This window comes from Cherax quadricarinatus, chromosome 79 (genome assembly GCF_038502225.1).
Source record: "Cherax quadricarinatus isolate ZL_2023a chromosome 79, ASM3850222v1, whole genome shotgun sequence".
Classification (NCBI taxonomy): Eukaryota; Metazoa; Arthropoda; class Malacostraca; order Decapoda; family Parastacidae; genus Cherax; species Cherax quadricarinatus.
The window spans coordinates 14,239,732-14,260,655 of record NC_091370.1 but is presented as its reverse complement, the minus strand read 5'-3'; the positions used below and the strand labels follow the sequence as shown (position 1 = coordinate 14,260,655).

At 37.1% G+C, this 20,924-nt stretch overlaps 1 protein-coding gene across 19 annotated transcripts in view; it reads left to right on the top strand.

Annotated features, from left to right (window-relative positions):
- The window catches only part of LOC128702693 (putative uncharacterized protein DDB_G0271982), a 152,988-nt gene extending 132,064 nt beyond the window's left edge, over positions 1-20,924 (top strand). For 14 of the 19 annotated variants that reach the window (XM_053797078.2, XM_053797086.2, XM_053797087.2 and 11 more), the window contains 3 exons: positions 9,529-9,609; positions 10,991-12,159; positions 14,758-20,924. In XM_053797078.2, coding sequence (XP_053653053.1) covers positions 9,566-9,609; positions 10,991-12,159; positions 14,758-14,789 — 1,245 coding nt within the window. In that variant the 5' untranslated portion in view covers positions 9,529-9,565 and the 3' untranslated portion in view covers positions 14,790-20,924. Of the gene's footprint in view, positions 1-1,009; positions 1,142-9,528; positions 9,610-10,014; positions 10,035-10,990; positions 12,160-12,431; positions 12,477-14,757 lie in introns of those variants that run through there. The other 5 variants (XM_070101959.1, XM_070101960.1, XM_053797091.2 and 2 more) reach the window with 4 other exon arrangements.

The window sequence follows — 20,924 nt, the reverse complement described above, 5'->3', positions numbered from 1 at the left end:
TCTAAAGTCCAAGATGTTTTCGCCTTAAAAGCCGGACACAGTTTCTTGCCACCATCCTCAAGGCTCCGGGCAGGGCTATTTTCCTACATGTACCGTCGTGAGATTGCCTCGGGAGTCTAGTGGGAAGTTTACTCTCACAAGCTGGAGAGTCTGACACCTTGCTTTCGTTCCTCGGCCCTGGGCTCGATCCGGTCCTTCACGCTCCGTCACCCTGGACAAGCATTGAACGTCACACTGTACGAGCATTGGACTTCATCCTGGCCAGGCATTAGATGTCACCCTAGCCGGATATTGGACGTCACTCTATCCTGGTGGAAATGAGCGTCACCCTGGCCAAGCGTTGGACGTGACTGACCAGGCACTGGACATGATTGGTCGGACATTGGACGTGATTCTGGCCAGGCATTGGACGTAACTCGGGGCAGACTTTGAACGTTATCCTGATCAGGTATTGGGCAGATAACAGGTACATGGTACCTAATAGTGTGTGCCAACTGACACACACACAGCCTGATTGATCAGGCGGACAAAAGGGAAGCCTAATCTTAGGTAGGGCTGCAGGGGTAGTTCTCTTGTAACCGGTAACTGTAAAGCTATCTTTCTTTTTTATTATAATAATAATAATAATGTAAAGCTATCTCCTTTCCTGTACTGGAAGGAGTTAGAACTGCACTCCTCCAGTGAGGTTCCTTGATGCTGGTGAGGGTCTCCTGATTCAAGGTGCTGGACCTGTTTTTCCTTCCCTGGCACGAACCCGATTACCTCTCGTTCCCAAAACTTGTAAATCCATTCACGACAACCTCGCACTTAGGAGAGGAACCTAATGATGACTCTTCGGTCCGTCCTGAAATATTCGCTCTATAAATCCCACTGGCTTACATAATAAACCCTTAATAATAATTTAAATCGCCAGACTACCATGACATCCTGGCCCTCGCAGGCTTCTTCCTCAGGGTCACTGGCGAGGTGTGACGGGGTCGTCACTGTGGTCCATGTTAACGAATCCTTTAGCGGTGAGGTTGGTACAGTTCTAGGACCGTCTCAACCTTTAAAATCAACAATAACATCACAGCAGCTACTTTGTATTTCAGCGAGATAATTCAAATAAAATGGCTGTGACAGTGTGTATCTGCAAACACAGGTACAGTAACAACAAACTCATGTCTGTGACTGTTCTGTTATGATGTTATAAGTTCTTACGCAGTTTATATTTGGTACAAAACCAACAGGACAGTGACAGTGTTGAAGACAGAGTAAAACAACTGAAGTTAAATCAAGTTTATAAAATTGTTCACAAACAGTGTCCAAAATATCTTGCTGTTAATTTTGTCAAGGTTGGGAACCAAAGTAATCATAGTACTAGGGGGAGAGAGCACAACTTTGTAGTAGCCACAGTCATTGGCCAGGCTTCAAACACCTTTTATTGTACAGCAATAAAGGAATGGAACAGACTGCCTGCACATGTCAAAGCCAGTCATAGCATGAACCAGTTCAAGAAGAGTGACAAAAGGTGTCTGATGAATGTAGCTACAGAAAGGGAGAAGGATGATTTTTTATTTTTTTTAGCTAACACACGTGTAATTTTACCTTATTCCTAGTAATGACCCTCGTATTGTAGATTGTCTTAATGACCCTCATGTAGTAGATAGTCTTTTTAGTATAATAAGATGTTATCTCCTTTATAGAATAATAATAACATATTATCACCTTTATATTATAATAATAAGGTAAAAGGACCCCAATGGAAATAATTCACTCTGTCTGACTTTTTTGGGTTATCCTAGGTACTTTACACATATGCTGCTATGTATGATAATCTATGTAACTGTATTTGTGTATACCTGAATAAACTTACTTACCTCAGGCTTCCCCATTTTTTTATTGTTAAACACTGGCCATCTCCCACCGAGGCAGGGTGACCTGAAAAAGAAGAAACGGTTTCACTGTCACTCGCACTATAACTCTTTTGCCAAGGGTGTGCTGAAGCTACAGTTCGCATGCCTCTCCAGGCACAATGCCTGCACTCTGAAGGGGGGATGGGAATATTAGCAGTTTAGTTTGGAGAGACATCTGAACTGTAGTATCAGTGCATCTCTAGCAAGACAGTGATAGTGTGAATGATGGTGAAAGTGTTTCTTCTTTTCCAGGTCACCCTGCTTGGTGGGAGATGGCCGGTATGTTAATATGGGTTTAGATATTCTCTACTTCCCCATGATTGCTATAATAAAAAAAATCCTCTCGAGTAGGTACCTGGATGGTGATGGGGCTCTTGCTCCAAGGAACTGTATCTATCCTCCCCTTCCTTGGATCACATGTAATTGCTTCTCATTTCCTGGGTGCTGTATAACCTCTACTAGTTTAGTGCTTTCCTTGATTATAATAATAAAAATATCTAGTGTATGCCCTGTACATGTTAAGTACTGGTCCAATAATTTAGTAATAATAATAATAATCCATCTTAAGACTTGTACAGCTATGTGGAATTACATGACCCATATGTTTTAGCATCTTATAAATATGATAACCCTGTCAGAACCACCTGCTAAAACCTTCTTACACCAGTAGCATATAGTATTTAAATGTTATAATAGTAATTTACTCAAACCATTGGATAATAGGAGTTCTGCAGTTTACTTTATTTGTAAGTTCCTTGTTAATTGTGCAGTACCTAAGGGACTTGTGTTGCTCTCTGTATGGCTACTACGAAAAAATTCTTATAAATTATAATCACAATAATAATTTAGAGCTTTAGATGTACAAATTTTGTAATGTTAATCAAATTAGAATACATCCGTTAAGGATTGATTGGACTGCAGTCCATAACTCCTCACGATAGATGCCTTGATGCCAGTGAGGGGCTCTTGATCCAAGGAATTCGACTTACTCTCCCCTTCCTTGGATTGAATCTGAATGCTTCCCATGTCCCTGATGCCATACATCTCTTGTGGATTTATAAAACAAAGGTCTTCATGTTTTTTTATTTTATTAAATTAATTCTGCATTTTATCCTTTTTAAATGCCCTGCAGAGATTGAGTGCAGTAATAACCTAATAGTTTAGGTATCTCATAAACTGAATCATAAGGTTATTGACATTTCGAGCATATTATGAGTATACGTATAGTACATACTAGTAAATGTTTGGAAGACGTGAAAGATTTGGTCCTTAAATATGCAGTATGAGAATAAGGGATTCAAGCCAGTGTTTTAAAGTTAATTAACTCCATGAAAAGGAAACTTTAAGAGAATACAGTAGTAGTATGCTGTACTGGAAAATGTTACAATAATAATAATGATTAGACAGTAATAATAGTAATGATAATGTTACAGTATTAAAAGTGAGCATACATTTGTATTTTTTTTAGATTTATAATGTAATATACAGTAGTACAATCACATAATTAACTTAGTCAACACACTAGAGCCTCATTATTGGGAGGCTTAAATACAAGTGGAAAAAGTCTTAATTCAGTTACGTAATGATAAAATACATAAAGAATAATCACAGATAGGGTGGAGTTCATTCCCATGGAATACAAGTCCTAATAATAATAATTTATTTTTTTATTTTTTTAACACACTGGCCGATTCCCACCAAGGCAGGGTGGCCTGAAAATGAAAAACTTTCACCATCATTCACTCCATCACTGTCTTGCCAGAAGGGTGCTTTACACTACAGTTTTTAAACTGCAACATTAACACCCCTCCTTCAGAGTGCAGGCACTGTACTTCCCATCTCCAGGACTCAAGTCTGGCCTGCCGGTTTCCCTGAATCCCTCCATAAATGCTACTTTGCTCACACTCCAACAGCATGTCAAGTATTAAAAACCATTTGTCTCCATTCACTCCTATCAAACACGCTCACGCATGCCCGCTGGAAGTCCAAGCCCCTCGCACACAAAACCTCCTTTACCCCCTCCCTCCAACCTTTCCTAAGCTGACCCCTACCCCGCCTTCCTTCCACTACAGACTGATACACTCTTGAAGTCATTCTGTTTCGCTCCATTCTCTCTACATATCCGAACCACCTCAACAACCCTTCCTCAGCCCTTTGGACAACAGTTTTGGTAATCCTGCACCTCCTCCTAACTTCCAAACTACGAATTCTCTGCATTATATTCACACCACACATTGCCCTCAGACATGACATCTCCACTGCCTCCAGCCTTCTCCTCGCTGCAACATTCATCACCCATGCTTCACACCCATATAAGAGCGTTGGTAAAACTACACTCTCATACATTCCCCTCTTTGCCTCCAAGGACAAAGTTCTTTGTCTCCACAGACTCCTAAGTGCACCGCTCACCCTTTTCCCCTCATCAATTCTATGATTCACCTCATCTTTCATAGACCCATCCGCTGACACGTCCACTCCCAAATATCTGAATACATTCACTTCCTCCATACTCTCTCCCTCCAATCTGATATCCAATCTTTCATCACCTAATCTTTTTGTTATCTTCATAACCTTACTCTTTCCTGTATTCACTTTTAATTTTCTTCTTTTGCATACCCTACCAAATTTATCCACCAACCTCTGCAACTTCTCTTCAGAATCTCCCAAGACCACAGTGTCATCAGCAAAGAGCAACTGTGACAACTCCCACTTGATGTGTGACTCTTTATCTTTTAACTCCATGCCTCTTGCCAAGACCCTCACATTTACTTCTCTTACAATCCCATCTATAAATATATTAAACAACCACGGTGACATCACACATCCTTGTCTAAGGCCTACTTTTACTGGGAAATAATCTCCCTCTTTCCTACATACTCTAACTTGAGCCTCACTATCCTCGTAAAAACTCTTCACTGCTTTCAGTAACCTACCTCCTACACCATACACCTGCAACATCTGTCACATTGCCCCCCTATCCACCCTGTCATATGCCTTTTCCAAATCCATAAATGCCACAAAAACCTCTTTAGCCTTATCTAAATACTGTTCACTTATATGTTTCACTGTAAACACCTGGTCCACACACCCCCTACCTTTCCTAAAGCCTCCTTGTTCATCTGCTATCCTATTCTCTGTCTTACTCTTAATTCTTTCAATAATAACTCTGCCATACACTTTACCAGGTATACTCAACAGACTTATCCCCCTATAATTTTTGCACTCTCTTTTGTCCCCTTTGCCTTTATACAAAGGAACTATGCATGCTCTCTGCCAATCCCTAGGTACCTTACCCTCTTCCATACATTTATTAAATAATTGCACCACTCCAAAACTATATCCCCACCTGCTTTTAACATTTCTATCTTTATCCCATCAATCCCAGCTGCCTTACCCCCTTTCATTTTACCTACTGCCTCACGAACTTCCCCCACACTCACAACTGGCTCTTCCTCACTCCTACAAGATGTTATTCCTCCTTGCCTTATACATGAAATCACAGCTTCCCTATCTTCATCAACATTTAACAATTCCTCAAAATATTCCCTCCATCTTCCCAATACCTCTAACTCTCCATTTAATAACTCTCCTCTCCTATTTTTAACTGACAAATCCATTTGTTCTCTAGGCTTCCTTAACTTGTTAATCTCACTCCAAAACTTTTTCTTATTTTCAACAAAATATAGTAATAATAAGAATTAAGATTTCTGAAAGTCATTCAAAACTTGAATACAGTACTTACTGTACTTTTAATTTCTATCACATGTCAGTACAGCATAAACATGCTTCTGACTTGGCTTAATAATAATATATATCAACCTGCACTTCATAGGTTTAGTGTACTGTACATAGGACAAATAAACCTTTTTGTCTTTTAATTTATATTTTTCAAAATCTTTTCCAGGAGGAAAATATATGCAGTATGTGATACATAATAGCTATTCAAGTATATATTTATATCTAGAACAGATACTTTTTTCTAAATTATTTATAGGAATGTCCACTTGTGAAATCTATCTTAAATTTGAGGTTATTTGCTTTAAAGTATATAGTGGAATAGTATATGGTTAGCCAGCATCTAAAATTTTGTCAGTTGAAACAGATTTGCTAAGCTTAATTGAGGAAAAGGCTAGTGATGTTGTTGCTTAGGAACCTTGATGGCCAGGTTGCTATGTTACTTTGTCATTGAAAGCTTTAAACAAAGTCAAGTATGTATAGACTTCGTGATTGATGATTTTTTATCAGTTAAAATAATTATAATTGTGTGTGTGATAGCTAACATCATTTCATCTTTAAGGAAAAGTATAACACTACATTAAATAAAAGTACTGTACCTTTAAGCAATTTGTCAAGCTATCTTAATTTTCTAAAGTACAGTACTGTCAATATTTTTATACAGTAATCCTAATTGCCATAATCGCAATATGTGTGCAGCCAAGCGTTCAGTGAGTCTGCAAGCCCTCGCTCCGTACCCATGCAGCGTGTGATTAAGCATCAGAGTGATCAATATTGCAGGCTCAGAGTCGGGGACGTCTGAGCTTGCTGTCTTTGTTTCTCTACACAAAAAAGTGGGGTGGGGGGATGAGAGGACCGAGCACTGTGGGGAAGAGAGGAAGGGAGGCAGAAGTGGCGAGGGGTGGCAGAAGGGGTTGTGGGGCTGGGGGGACTGAGGGTAGTGTTAAGCAGGGGAGACTGATGCTTTCTATTGTCAACTCCACTTGTGGGTCTTTCATTTGGGCTGCGGTTGTGAAGTAGGGGTGGTGGATGGGGCCCTGATGCTGATGATGTGTTGCTTATTTAGTTACATCCCTCTTTTCAAATGACTTTTACATTTAAAATGTGTTTACAGATGTTTATTAACTGTTTCCAGTTTTATGTAATTTATTATACAATGAGCATACAATTTGTATTTATGACTAGTTCTTTAGACTTTGTTTCACATGTACTGTACAGTAAAATTACTCAGTTTATTTTAATATTGTATAAAATATAATTACCAGGGTATGTAATATAACGATTAGGAGCAGCTTTCACAGGATGTAAGCATCAGAGATTGAATGAGCAATTATGTGATGCTTTGTCCTGTGGAGTGGTTGGGGGGGATAGGATGTATAAAAGAAACCAACTGTTTCCAGAGTGAAATCTCTGTTGTTATATATTACCACTGTCTCTCTCTCTCACTTTCTCACATGTTTCATTACACAGTTCATTATGTTGTGTAGGTGGAGATACTGTTAAATCTGTTGCTTAAATAGTTTTTAAATCACATTTTTTCCTAAATATGATTGTTCAATATGTCTGCAACCCTTTTCACATTCAGAAGTGCAGTATTATACAATAATTTATTTCTTCTGAAGGCATCACTTTCACTGGTATATTCCCTTACAGTTAAAAGTAGTGATAAGCATTGCCTATCAGTAGTATGTAGCAAGATAATTGTTGCAGCATTATGAAACAAAGATTGTAATATTATTGTGTACTATATGTATATAGTATTGTTATTAATGTATTTCATGTTAAGTGCTTCAATATAGATTCATGATACTGTATTAAAATGCATGCAAATATGTAGAGATCATTTGCTTCTTGTATTAGTGTAGCAATGGAATTTGACTGGGAAAAATTTATTTTAAAATTTTTTACACACAGTAAAAGAAGCTCAGCTTTACAAACAAAAATACTGTACTTACTGTAATCCATTTCATATTACAGTGCCTCATTTTTTCATTGTCTCATGAATATCAATCCACAGCTTTGTTGCACAAAGGAATAATTATTTGACTGAGATATACCGTACTAAAATACCTTGAAGGGTGTGGCAGTACCAAGAACATTTTAGTTGACAACAATGACCTCAGAATCCATGGAATTTAAATTATTAAATGATTATTTAAAAAATTCATACAGGTTTGAAATGAATAACATACTCTAAAATTACATTGGCTTTGAGGAAACACAGAGAAGTATGCAAATCACGAAAACGAAGTAACCTTCACAGATCTGCCATGGCATAAAAGAAATTGAAATGAGAACATGTCTTTCACTGTTGGAATAGTTAATTGTTTAGGAAAATCTCTCTTAATCATCCCTTGTCTTTGTTTCCCCTTGTCTTTAATCATCAAGCTATTTAATTGAAAGTGGGGATGAATTGAGATCAGTATAATACCAACTCATAGCAAGGTTTATATGGCTTGACATATAGTAAACAATTATAATTTTAGTCATTTTGTTTGTAACCTGTCTGTAGCTGCTTAAAAGTGTTTTAAACTTCCACTGATCTTTCAACAGTGATTAATGCATTAATTAAAATGCTCTTTCCGTTTTATTGTCATTTAGCTGCTAGCACAGAAAAGTTAGTCATTGCTATCAGGGAAACGTAATATAGGAATTGCAATAAAGAATGAAAAAATGACATCATAATTGCTGTTGTTTAATACACTACTTACCTACAAAAAATGGCAAATTCTTTTATTTTTACCTGTTAAATAAAACAGTAACACTATAATTAATTAATCCACACATGGTACAGCACCAGTGGTGCTCGTGTAACTAATATTGTAACATATTTCTTACTGTGTTACATCATATAAATAATTTTGTATTGCAGTTTGTTGAATTTCTTGTGATACCTTATGGTTATACTGTATATATTTGCAAGATGGAAAAGTAATTAATATAGATAGTATACTTAGATTTCATGCTTGTACAATCTATTGCACTTTAAATAAACTTGGGCATTACTGTACTTAAAATAACTGTGAATTTTGTGATCTATAATTTTAACAAGCGTAGATGCAGAATGATCTATATGTGTTTAGTGTTTTTGGTGAATATTATAATAATAATAATAATCTAACGAAAATTCAGTTCAGCATGTTTCTATATATATGTACGTATTTAAGAGTGCTCTTAATACAATATGGTTATTGCAATAATTTAGGTTTTAATTGCATATAAAGCCAATATGTTTTGCAAACAGATGGATTCTCATTAAACTGAAAATGTTCTAGTAGTGAATCAGGTGTCAGATGAGTTACTGTGATTTCTGATAATTGTGGGAAAGCTCATGTTTAATCTGAGCACTAGCATAAGTTTTTTTGATTTTGAAGGGTGTATACAGTCCAACTTATTTCATCTGAAATCTTTGGGATCAGGAGCTTGAAGTTAAAGTACGTAAAGCATATTCATGGTACCATGAGAAGCATGGGTGAGATAAGTCACCCGAATGAGAAAAAGATTTATGGTTAATTAGTGGCAGATTGAAACTAAAATACTTGCAGTTGTGTCAGGGGAACAAAGTGAAATAAACACTGATCATGGAGAGAGAAAATTCCACATGGAACTAAAATGAGGAAGAATGTTAGTCTGCTGCTTCTATGCTCTGCTAAAAAGGACCTCAATTGGAGGTTAAAATATACAGATTACCATTCTTGTTTTTGTTTTATGTGAGATTTCCTGTTTTTCCAGTTATTGCAGTAAGACCTTGCAATGCTTCCCAGCCATGATTGTCATTATCAGGTTCAAAATACAGTAATTTGCTTAATTTGGTTGTCAGTATAAGTACTGTGGACATAAATATGTATTTGTAAATTTTTATATTGTATTTGTGACATCATTTATATTTTTGTTGCAGGTGCATGAGGTCCAGCTACCTTGACATATGAACATACATGGATGACCTGGTTGTTGAGAAGCTGGGCAAGGCTGTCAATGGGTAAGTGTTTCTTTACATAAATACAGTACTATATTGTTTTTGCTCATAGTGATAATCTTCATAATTTTGCTAGATTACAAAATTGCCTAAGGCTAGTTATCCAAGGATAAATACTGTGCTTGGATTATTAACCTTATGCATAACATTTTAATTATGTGATTAATGAGTATTTTTAATTCCTGTTATTAAATGGCAAGGTTTTAGTCTTTTTTTTCCCCTAGGTTAGTAACACACATGTATATAATTAACAGATGAAAACCAGCAATGAAAACTAAATATGTAATGTTAATATATTGTTGATAATGAAGAGAAATATTCTTCAGTGTTGTGTAGTTATTGAGAAAGTTAATGTTAGGATCTTCCCATCATTTATCTGATGCGTTTGTTCTTCTTTATGTGCCAAAGGAACAGGTTGCGAGATACTGGTATGTAATTGGCTGAGTGAGAGAACCTGACTTGATCAGTTTCTGTGAACTTGACTTTTTTTTTTTTTGCACCATGGAAGGGAATTTCTTGTCTTTCCCATTTTTTTGCCTGGGTCAACCATTTTGAGAATTGGTATTAATTGTAGACTTTTTAATTCTGGCAGTGCATTGCTTTCATGCCATAGGCATTGACTTAAAAAATGGTTTATCCAGTGCTGTTTATTTTACCATCTTTGGCCAGATGTTTTGATTGCTCTGTTTACTGACATTTGATGCACGGTGTGTTTTTTGCAAAAAGGGTTTGTAGCTTCTTTGGCTCATATATGTTTTTTTTTTTTTTTGGATTCCACTAATAACTTAACATTTTCCCTGGTTTATCTTACATATTTAAAGTCTGATCCCTTTGAGCATTGCTGTTTAAAAATCTAACAGCATATCAAAAAAGGTATTTCTAGGGGATGGGTCAGGATTTCTCATAAAATTCATATTTTCAATTCCATTTTATTGTCAGTTGGATTGCTTTTTTTAAACAATATTAATGTTTAATCTTGCTTTGAATTTGCCATGTTTACTTCTTATTTCAATGTACTTTGCAAGGGTTTAGGAATGGAGATATTTTCCATCGTAGGCACAAGCTTGTGATAAGCTTAGCATCATGATATTTTCCATGTTTCCACAATCTTTGGTACTTTGCACTATTTGTATATAATTCACTCCTCTGCACTGAACAACACTACATGTATTGGTGAGTATGGAGTGGATGAGGCTGAGAATTATCCCTGGTTCAAAGACTCTTGTTTAGGGGGTTCATAAGCTTTAAAAATAATTCAAGAATTTTTAAGAGTAGAAGGATGTTATTGTCAAGTCCAAGTATGGATACTGTTAGAGATGGTGAGTATAAAAGCTGTTAGACTGAAGTGTGCAGTGGTTGTTAGTTGTTATTCTGGCTGTTACAGTGGAGAGAATGGGACGAGTGGTGCCCCATCACAGACGGACCTGCTCAAGCTGCTGGCAAGTGGCAGTGCTGGGGGTCTTGGGGGGTGCCATGGGGGTCTGGGGGGCCTGGGGAGTCTAGCAGCTGCTGCTCAGGCTAGACAGAATGGCAGTATGATTCGGTCGTATGAGGCACTGCTACAGGGTCCATCTGCTGGACGGTTGGCACCTCAGGCAGTTGCACTTCCTGGACCTACACGTAGACGGAAGAAGAAGAGGCGTAGGCAACCAGACATGCCCAAGAAGGCTTGTACTCCATTTATGCATTTCTGTGCATATTTTAAGCGAAAGCTAATGGAAGAAGGAAAAGAATTTCCACAGTTTGCCGACTTTGGTAAAAGAGCAGGAGAATTGTGGAGAAACATGGGTGATGTAGAAAAACAAAAGTTTGTTGAGCTTTCTGAGCAGGATCGCCAAAGATATATTAAAGATATGAAGGAATACGAAGAACGTAAGTTAGCCGAGAAAGAACGAGAAAGGGAGCTTCAGCAGCAGAGAGAGAAAGAATTACAAGTTCTTAGGGAGAAAGAGTTGGAGAAATTACAAAAGCAGCAGCGAGAGCAGATGGAGCATCAGCAAAAGCAACTGGAGCAACACCAAAAGCATCAACAACAAAATCCTAGTGCTAGTATGCTGAATTTGTTAAATCCCCTGAATCCACTTAATCCTTTGATGATTGCTGCCATGAATCAAACCCTTATGCAGACCATGTTGACCAACCCAGACCTGATGAAATCTATGTATTCAGAGGCAGCAAGGAGCTACTACGTAGAAACAATGAAGAATATTTACCAGAGTGCGAGCTCACAAGCCAATGGTAACAGTGTGCCTGTTAGCAGCAGTGGATCTCATGCTGGTTTAAGTGATCATCAGAGCCACTTATCTTCAAGCCCTTTGAGTAATCTGGGCATGAACATAAATCTACTGTCTCTGTTGAACTCTGGTCAGCTGTCAGCTGTGCCCACCTCGACAGCTTCTTCTACTGCTAGTTCCCCATTATCCAAGACCCCCTCAGCCCTCAAGGCATCCCCCTCATCTCTCCTAGGCAGCTCCAACAGCCTGGCCGCAGCTGCTCTGGACCTCTCTGCAGCAAGGCCAAGTGAGGGCAAGGGTGCCTGTAGTAGCGATGAAGGTAACACTTTATCCAGATTAAAGCAGAGAGAACAGCATGAGTTCTCACTGAGAAATTTTGCATGGTGATGGTTTTAGTGGCAGTTGATGGCAGCATGAAGCCTTGCCTCTCAAAATTTCACTTTTGACTGTAGATTCCTGACCTGTCCCTCGAAGTTTTGCATGTTTCTGTTCATATTTTCTGTGTAAATTATTTTTTATTTTTAATAAGTACTGCATGATGCTATTTACTTGTAGGCCTGCTGATATTCATTAATTTCTTTTCTTTTTCAGAAAACTTCTAGATACATAAAAGGCTGTGTAGTAGATTTCACAAAGGTAATTATAATGACATTTCTGGTCAAACATTAATTTAATATACCACTGAAGAAAGAGGGTAATATTATCAACAAGTTAGCATGAAATTTGCTGAACAGTCATCTGTGGACACACAAAAATTGCATTTCTACAGAAACTTCTTTGACTGTTGTGAAATTGATGGTGTTTGCCATAGTGTATTACAGCATTGCTGAAGAAATAGTATTGTTTAATGTTACAAGCCAAGCCTCACTGTTGTCTGCCCTGCAATATAGCACAATGATAGTTTGTCTAGCATTTTTAGTTTACAAAAATCACTCAGCAAGATCTTTGTTTGTTTGTTTGTTTGTTTGCATACACATAGGAAGCTAAGTACTTAAAGGAATAATACTGTACATATACTGCAGTATTAAGGGGCTCGTCTCCATCATCTTGAGGGATCAAAAATAAAAAAAATATAGAAAATATTATTATGGTGTCATTCTGTTTGATAATCATGCCTAAAAGTGCTCAAGTTTTATGAAAAAATACAAAAATTCAACAAAAAGCATTTAAAACAAAACATTGCTCAATTCAAAATACATTTTTTTTATACTAGTTGCTCTATAACATACTATAAATTAGGAGAATCTCTACAAAATCAGTTTATAAATTATCTTCAGAATTCTTTGGTACTAATAAGTCATTCAAGTGAAGAGAAACAAAAAAACAGTTGGCCTCATATAAAGCACTAAGTACAACCATAATACACAAATATATATTGTTCCAGTCACAGTATTGTGCCTTTTTATTCTTCACAAAATAAGTTAGTGGGTATCACCAAGAACTAAAAATTCTTTCAAATTGGGTGTCAAATTTTGCAGTTTTGGATATAAAGTAAAATTACAATTTGATGTTATGTTTATTTTATTATTTTTATTAACACAGCCATTTTCCACCAAGGTAGGGTGGCCCAAAAACGAAAAACTTTCACCATCATTCACTCCATTACTGTCTTGCCAGAGATGCACTTACACCACAGTTATAAAACTGTAACATTAACACCCCTCCTTCAGAGTGCAGGAACTGTACTTCCCATCTCCATGACTTAAGTCCGGCCTGCTGGTTTCCCCTGAATCCCTTCACACTCACACTCCAACAGCATGTCAAGTCCTAAAAACCATTTGTCTCCATTCGCTCCTATCTAACACACTAACGCATGCTTGCTGGAAGTCCAAGCCCCTCCTTTACCTCCTCCCTCCAACCTTTCCTAGGCCGACCTCTACCCCTCCTTCCCTCCACTACAGATTTATACATTCTCAGAGTCATTCTATATTGTTCTATCCTCTCTACATGTCCAAACCACCTCAACAACCCTTCCTCAGCCTTTTGGATGATAGTTTTGGTAATCCCACACATCCTCCTAATTTCCAAACTACAAATTCTCTACATTATATTCACACCACACATTGCCCTCAGACATGACATCTCCACAGTTTGATGTGCCCTAATATAATGTTTTGCAACACCCAGTTTTTTACATATACACAAGTCTTAAAAATTTTAATGAAACATAAAGAATAAATTATGAAATATGTAAATTATTTCCATTGGTATTAAGGACCTGGAGGGTGTTCTGGGGGCATTTTCAGACATTCATGTGGATATTTGAACCTGGAGGGTGTTCTTTGGACATTTTCAGGCAGACTTTCAAAATTACTTAAAATCAAGGACCGAAACTTTCTCTAATAAATATGTCCTAATGTTTGCTTAAATATGTACATTTTCTCTAGGTGCTGTTAGGCATCTGGCGAATATAATTATCCTTTAATATTAAAGATTGGGCTGTTATAAGTTGTGTTTCAATCATAACTTTGTAATGATTGTGAAGATAGACAATTTTAAATTAAAATTAAAATATTGAATAAAAATTAAAATTGAAAATAGACAATTATAAATAAATTTAGATACTGTATAAAAATAAAAATTGATGATAGGCAATTTTGAATAAAAATTCAGGTACAGTACTAAATAATAATTTAAATAAAAAATAGACTGTTTTGAATAAAAACTAAAACATTGAATAAAATTTGAAAAAAGGAAATATAATTTTAAAAGATCTATTGCTCAGAGTGTAACTAAATTTTGTTTAACACTAGAAAAAAGCAAAATCAATTATAAAAAATTCTGAGTAGTGAGAGACGACCCCCTTAATGCATCTTATAATTTTTACATTACTGTATTTTGCATTTGTTTTGACGTATGTTTTGTATGCCATAAAATATTACTACACTACATATTAATGTCATGTTATTTATTTCAGAGGTAAGCAAGGAAGCTGATTGTGAAATCTGAGACACAACAAACCCAAAGTAGCAAAAGTTCCTATCTCCAGTCATTAACTTCCCAAATATCATTCAAGCTGCACTTCGTAAAACACAAGTAAACACAAGAACCAAGAGACCTATACTTTGCCTATATGAGTGTAGTTTGTAATGTGCAAATCTTAGAGTGAGTTAGCTTCTGTAGAACATCTGTGTTGTTCACTATACTAAAAAAAAAGTACAATTGCCTTTGGAAAAAAGCCAAGTGAAGTATTATGCATGCAAATAATTTTTAATGTTATGATAAACTGACAAATGAATAATGTGAATATGAACTATTGATGTGAAGAGGCCTGACTGTGATGGTTAATGCTTTGACCTCTTTAAGAATTGAGTAACTTCCAACAAGCAAGAAAGGTTTGCAATACAGACTGTGTTGGTCATTTTAGAAATAGCAAGCTTGAAGTGGTCATTACAGTAAAGAATTGAAGTGGTGCAGTTCAGCCATTATCAGTGTAAGAGTGTCGAGTTCCCAACAAGAGAAAGAATGGATGAACTTGTACCAGGTCTCAGTTTGCGAGAGTTCATTAGTCAACATGGTGACCTCACCATTTACTACCAGTTGCTGACCCTAACAGGTAGTGTATATGCCTGGGTAGGGACAGAGCAGGGCAGTATGGGAGGATTAGTGGCAGCTATGGTGTCACGTGTCGGACCACCTGCTGTCTCTACTCTCTTAGGCCCATCTGGTGCAGGAAGTCACCAAACCTCGCAGTTAGCAGAAAGATTACAGAAACGTGCACAAAAGCATGTGCTACTGAGTATGAATCTGCCTAGTGATGACCTGATACCCCACGTGGAGCAGCGCCTGCTTGAGGAGCTCTGTGTTGTGTGAAGGCCAGGGCTCATACCATTTTCTTTATCATTAATCTTAGCCCAAATTTTGAGATTTATTTTTAGAAACTTGGAACTCTGAAAGGCATTTTAAAGAGTTCATGACAAATACAGTATATATTTCTGATCTATATAGATGTCATGTTGCTGTGAAGCCCTACTTACTGTTTAGTCATTAGGATACTGAAATAGTGTGATAATGCACAGCAATTTTCGATATGTAACTACTGTACAGAGTTATTCAACTACATCTAGAGGTATATTTTTTGATAGAGAACATACTAAGCCACAGTCTATCCCATTCTTGAATTTTATTGCCTTACTATAAGCCAGAAATGAAGAATTATTTTTTTTGTCACCAATAAGAAAAGAAAATGGGTGTCAGTCTTGGCCTTGATGCACACAGTGTTGATAAGGGTAACATTATGAGTAGCAGAACATAAAGAGTGTTTGAAACATCATAGGATGATAGTAAGCGTGCAATGGTATTAAGAAGAGGAGCAGGATTATGCAGTAACTTGTGCAAAATGATTGATAAGCCAATGCTGAGACACTGTTTTTGCCAATTGATTGACCTTGTATGCACTGGCTAGCCTCTTTTTTTTTTTTTATGTTCAGTATGTAAAATATTCAGCAGTATTTTGCGATGAGACTGCTCTCTCTTGAATGAGGAAGTTTCGCAGCATTGCCTTCACTGCGTACAGCTTTCTAAATTCTTCTGCTTAGCTGAAGAACTTATTGATTGCACAACTACTCAAGTCCACAAATTTTGGTGGTGCATACAAGTGATAATTGAAGGTATGATATTCATATGTACTATACTATATCAGGGTAGATATTAAGTTCCTCTTTATTTTACAGAAGCTTTTTTTGTAATCTCCTTTATAGAGGTATTTTTTATTTTTAGAAATTCTGTATATTTGTCCTATGCAATAGGTGGTATTGAACCAAGTCTTTTTGCTTCCCAATTTGTAGTTACTACCTCACAGGTGATAGAATAATGAAAAGACATTCCCTGTAGCCCGTGACTCGTTAGGCAGCTCAGGAAACACAAGGGAGGCTGCTGGGGGGCATTGTATGAGCATCGATCAGTTTTGTCTACTACTGCACTTGATTAATTTTTTTTATACATAAGTATTATTGTTACCACATGCATGCACATTTGTAATTATGTACTTGTTTGTAGCACCTGTAGCTACAAATAAGTATTGTAATTACTTACACATATGCACAAACACACGTAAAAACACACATGTAAATGCGCACACATATGCATGTGCACACATGCACGCATGCATGCCTGCACGCACACACAAAAAAACAAAGTGGTTCCAGAACTTCAAAATATGAGTTACAAAGAGGAGGAAAGAAGGAGACATAATAGGATATAATTACCCACATTTGAAAACTGCTTAAATAAGCATTGCCTAAGGAATACTAGAAAGCTTTTTTCAGAGAGTGGTAGAACAATGAAATGGGATACAAGCATAGCTCTGTACCTGTAACAACAAGCAGTGAAGGTGTGACACAAGAAGCATTGCTGCTTCCTTAGCTGCAGATATTATGATTTGACATCAGTATAGCTCTTTTGCTATAGCTACAAATACTGAAGATAATTTTCTTCCAGCATAGCTTTGCTCCAGTAGGTACAACTACTGAAGATGGTTCACCAACATAGCTCTACTCCTATAGCTGCAAATAGGTAACTACATAAAGCTTGAGAAACTGATTAGTACCAGAACTAGAAACAAAAGGTACCAGGAAAGACTGTGCACTTGATCTTTGACAAGAAAGAAGCATTAAATATCCTAGACCAGTTTAGCACCTTTTAGTGAACATTATATAATTATTATCATAATAAGACACTTATATCAAAGTGGAGATATAATCACAACAAATAAAATAATTGGGTATTGACTTGAAGGGTACAAAACATGGACAAAGACCCGAGTTAAACACTTGGCTCAGTTTTAATTTCAGTTTCTGTATGCAAAGTGCTAAACTGGTGTGGATCATTCATTGCAAGGAGTGGTGGAGGTTTGATCCTCTATCCACTAATCTAAGCACTTGGACAAGCATAGAGGTAAAAGAGTAAGGGTAATAAAGAAGGGTATCAAACTAGGGAGTGACACAGTGGAGGCTGAGTGCAGGCACTGTTTCAATAGAAAATAAAACAATAAGATGGTATTGGATAAGATAGTATTAGAATGAAGGGATTTCTTTGTGAGGTAGTATTTGACCCCCCATACTGCTCTTGATATACAGTACTTTATATAAACAATCTTGCTGGAGATTGAGATATGGATCTCACTAAACCTATTGCCTGAAGTGCACATAGCCACTATAACTTTAGCAACAGATACAGTATAGGGAGATGTAAATTTCTTTAAGAATCATAAGGGAAATCCAGGAGTTTTGTACATCATCTAAGAAAGACCATTCTTGGAGTATGATATATCAACATGGATCCCACACCTTAACCACACAAGCAGATATGAGAAAGTACAGTACTTTGCCACCATGCTTGTACCTCACAGGACTAACTAATCACAACATGAAAGATTTTGTGCTCAGGATATCAGCAAGAGCTGGGTCCAGGAGTCAAAACAATCCACATACACACATAGGTGAATACATATACACATATTCCTTTATATATATGTAGGGTGTATTATTTAAGGGTTTATTTCAAGTTATGAAGTTACAAACAAGATGCTTTTTTTGTACATTGCTGTGTATTCATGTGGAAGTGTTGTGAAAAGTAAACTGTATGCATAAGAATTAGGTATTGCCTCCTCAGCAGCTCCCTCCATCCTTAAATCCCCCCAGTAAAAGAAATCCCCAGCCATATGTGAACCCCAGTGCCACCTCGCAGCTTTGGACAGACAGTGCTGGTGTGGTCGTGTTTTGTAGGTTGCAGCATGGTCCGTTTCCTGCTTTTCATGATGTACTAAATTTTATTGTAAAATATAATTTAACATGACAAGTTCTTTGAAGTTTTAAATATCTTTATATTTATTTAACTTTTGATATGTTTTCTTGAGGATATCATACTGCAGCCAATATCTGTGCCATGATTAGGCCCTTTGGGTGGCCTTGAAGTGTGATAATGAATGTTGATGTGCCTGGGGACCAATCATAACAAAGGTCATGTGTCTTTCTTTTGAAAGAATATCAGTATTATCAATAGTTTGTGATAACAAGCTACCCCCTTTAAGGAGTCTCTTGTTCCATGGTCTGGCTATGATAGGTCTCCACCCCCAGCACTGACTGTCACTTTACGGTGTCTTCAAGTGTATTGAGAGTATAAATTTGGTGTAATTGCTGCTATTATTGATATATACGTCAAAAGATTTTGGTACCATGGTATTTTATACACTTAAGACACTCTCCCATGCTTCATGTTGTAGTCCTGATGATGCCTCAGGGTAGAGGGTTCGCTCCCCGGTTTTGTGGGTCCTATGTTGAGGCCTCCTAGGGCACTCGCACAAGTGATAGTTTAGTCTAGTTTCATAATGAATTGTATAATAACAATTTTTTTTACAGGATGATATGTAATAAAGGATAGGTACTTTGTTTGCAAAGTGGCCACACCCATCTACATCAAGATGATGTAGTAGAGGTTGTAGCATTTATGACAATCACTTATTTTGCTCTTGTTTTCTTAGGTTTCTCCAGTCAAAGGAATTTTTTATGATAGGGAAATCCTCCATCTTTTGATTTCTAGTGTACATGCGAAGTGCTTTTGGGAGGTCCAAGCAGCAAAGTGCTGCTGTGATGTCGTGATAGTGTCAAATGCTAGTCTGACGGCGGGGAGCGCAGCCTCCGTCCCAAACCCACCCTTCTACCTCCTTATCCATGTTAATCTCCTATCAGCCACTCCTGGCTGCCGCTACACTTGTTCTAGTTTTAAAGGACTAAATCATTTAAAAAATTTGTGATGTCAGCAAGTGTAAGTGGCAGTGCAGTGGGTACTCTGGTTCTGTGTCAGATTAACTACACTGAAGTGTCCTGTGTTCTGTGCATAGAAACAGATTCCAAACCATTCCTACCAGAGCCCAGTCTTGAAGGACTGGAGCAGCCATGTCGCAACCCAAGTTCCTCGCCTAAACAGGTTCCTCTCCCCCTCTAGCACATCCTGCCCCTTGAGCTCCAGCTGTATTTTATTTTGCAGTCCTTGTCCCAAACCTCTTGTATGATAAGCAGAATGCCAGACTCCAGTCACAGACTGAATATATATTGTGTAACTATTGCTACTGGTGATATCTGACTAGAATTTACTTCTGTGAAGGATACCATAAAGATTTAATTTCTTTATATTATTTAGCATTCAGTGGCAGTTGTTCCATTAATATTCTCAGTCTGAATTGTCTAATTAATTAGATAATGCCAATATGAATGCATGAATGGGATAGCATTATTTTCTTAATGGTTTTGACTAAATACCTTGAAGGTATTTCATGGCCAGGTAATAAACATTCCTTTGCTTATAAAAAAAGATAAAGTGCAAAAATTTATTTTATCTTTGAAACTTGGAGAGAATCAACTCCTTTTACTATGCACAAGTTAACGTTGCACATTGGAGCATTTGGCACATACTATGTTGAGGTCGGAGAGTTGCCTCCTGTGATAGGCATTTGTTTTTTCAACTATTGTACTCGCATGTGTGTGCCACGGAAACCCCCCACCTGGTGAGGTAGAACCTTGGCTGCAGATGTGGGCGGCTTTGTTGTAACCAGGTTAGGCCTGTGCCACTGTTGGTTGAGCCATGATCATACATCTAAGTTCATTTAAATGAAGGTGAATATCTGTTTTCAACCAACTTGCACACAGGGACTGGAACGCTTGTCGTTCACATCAGTTAGGCCCAGCATGAGTGCCTAAGGGCCTGCCCATTATGCAAACGTGTTTTGAATTAAGTGAAGCAATATTATGTTTTGTCTATTGCTGTTATTGGAGAAAATGGTTATCTTGTGAATTTTGACAAAAATAATCATTTTGTACATGGTAAGAGATGAAAACTAAATGCTGAAATTATTCACTAGAAAATTATGTGCTATTTTTAGAGAGTTTCTAGTTTGTGTACTTTGTTATATATCTGGATGATGTAGTCTTGTATGAGATATATGAAGTTGTAGGGAGTAATTTCAAAGTGTCGTGATTATATTTAGTATAGAAGGAACAAGGTAGGGACTAGACAGTATAGTCAGTGCTGAACTGATATATATGCAACATGTAGTTTGAAATACTCAAAAATAAAGATCAGATCAGA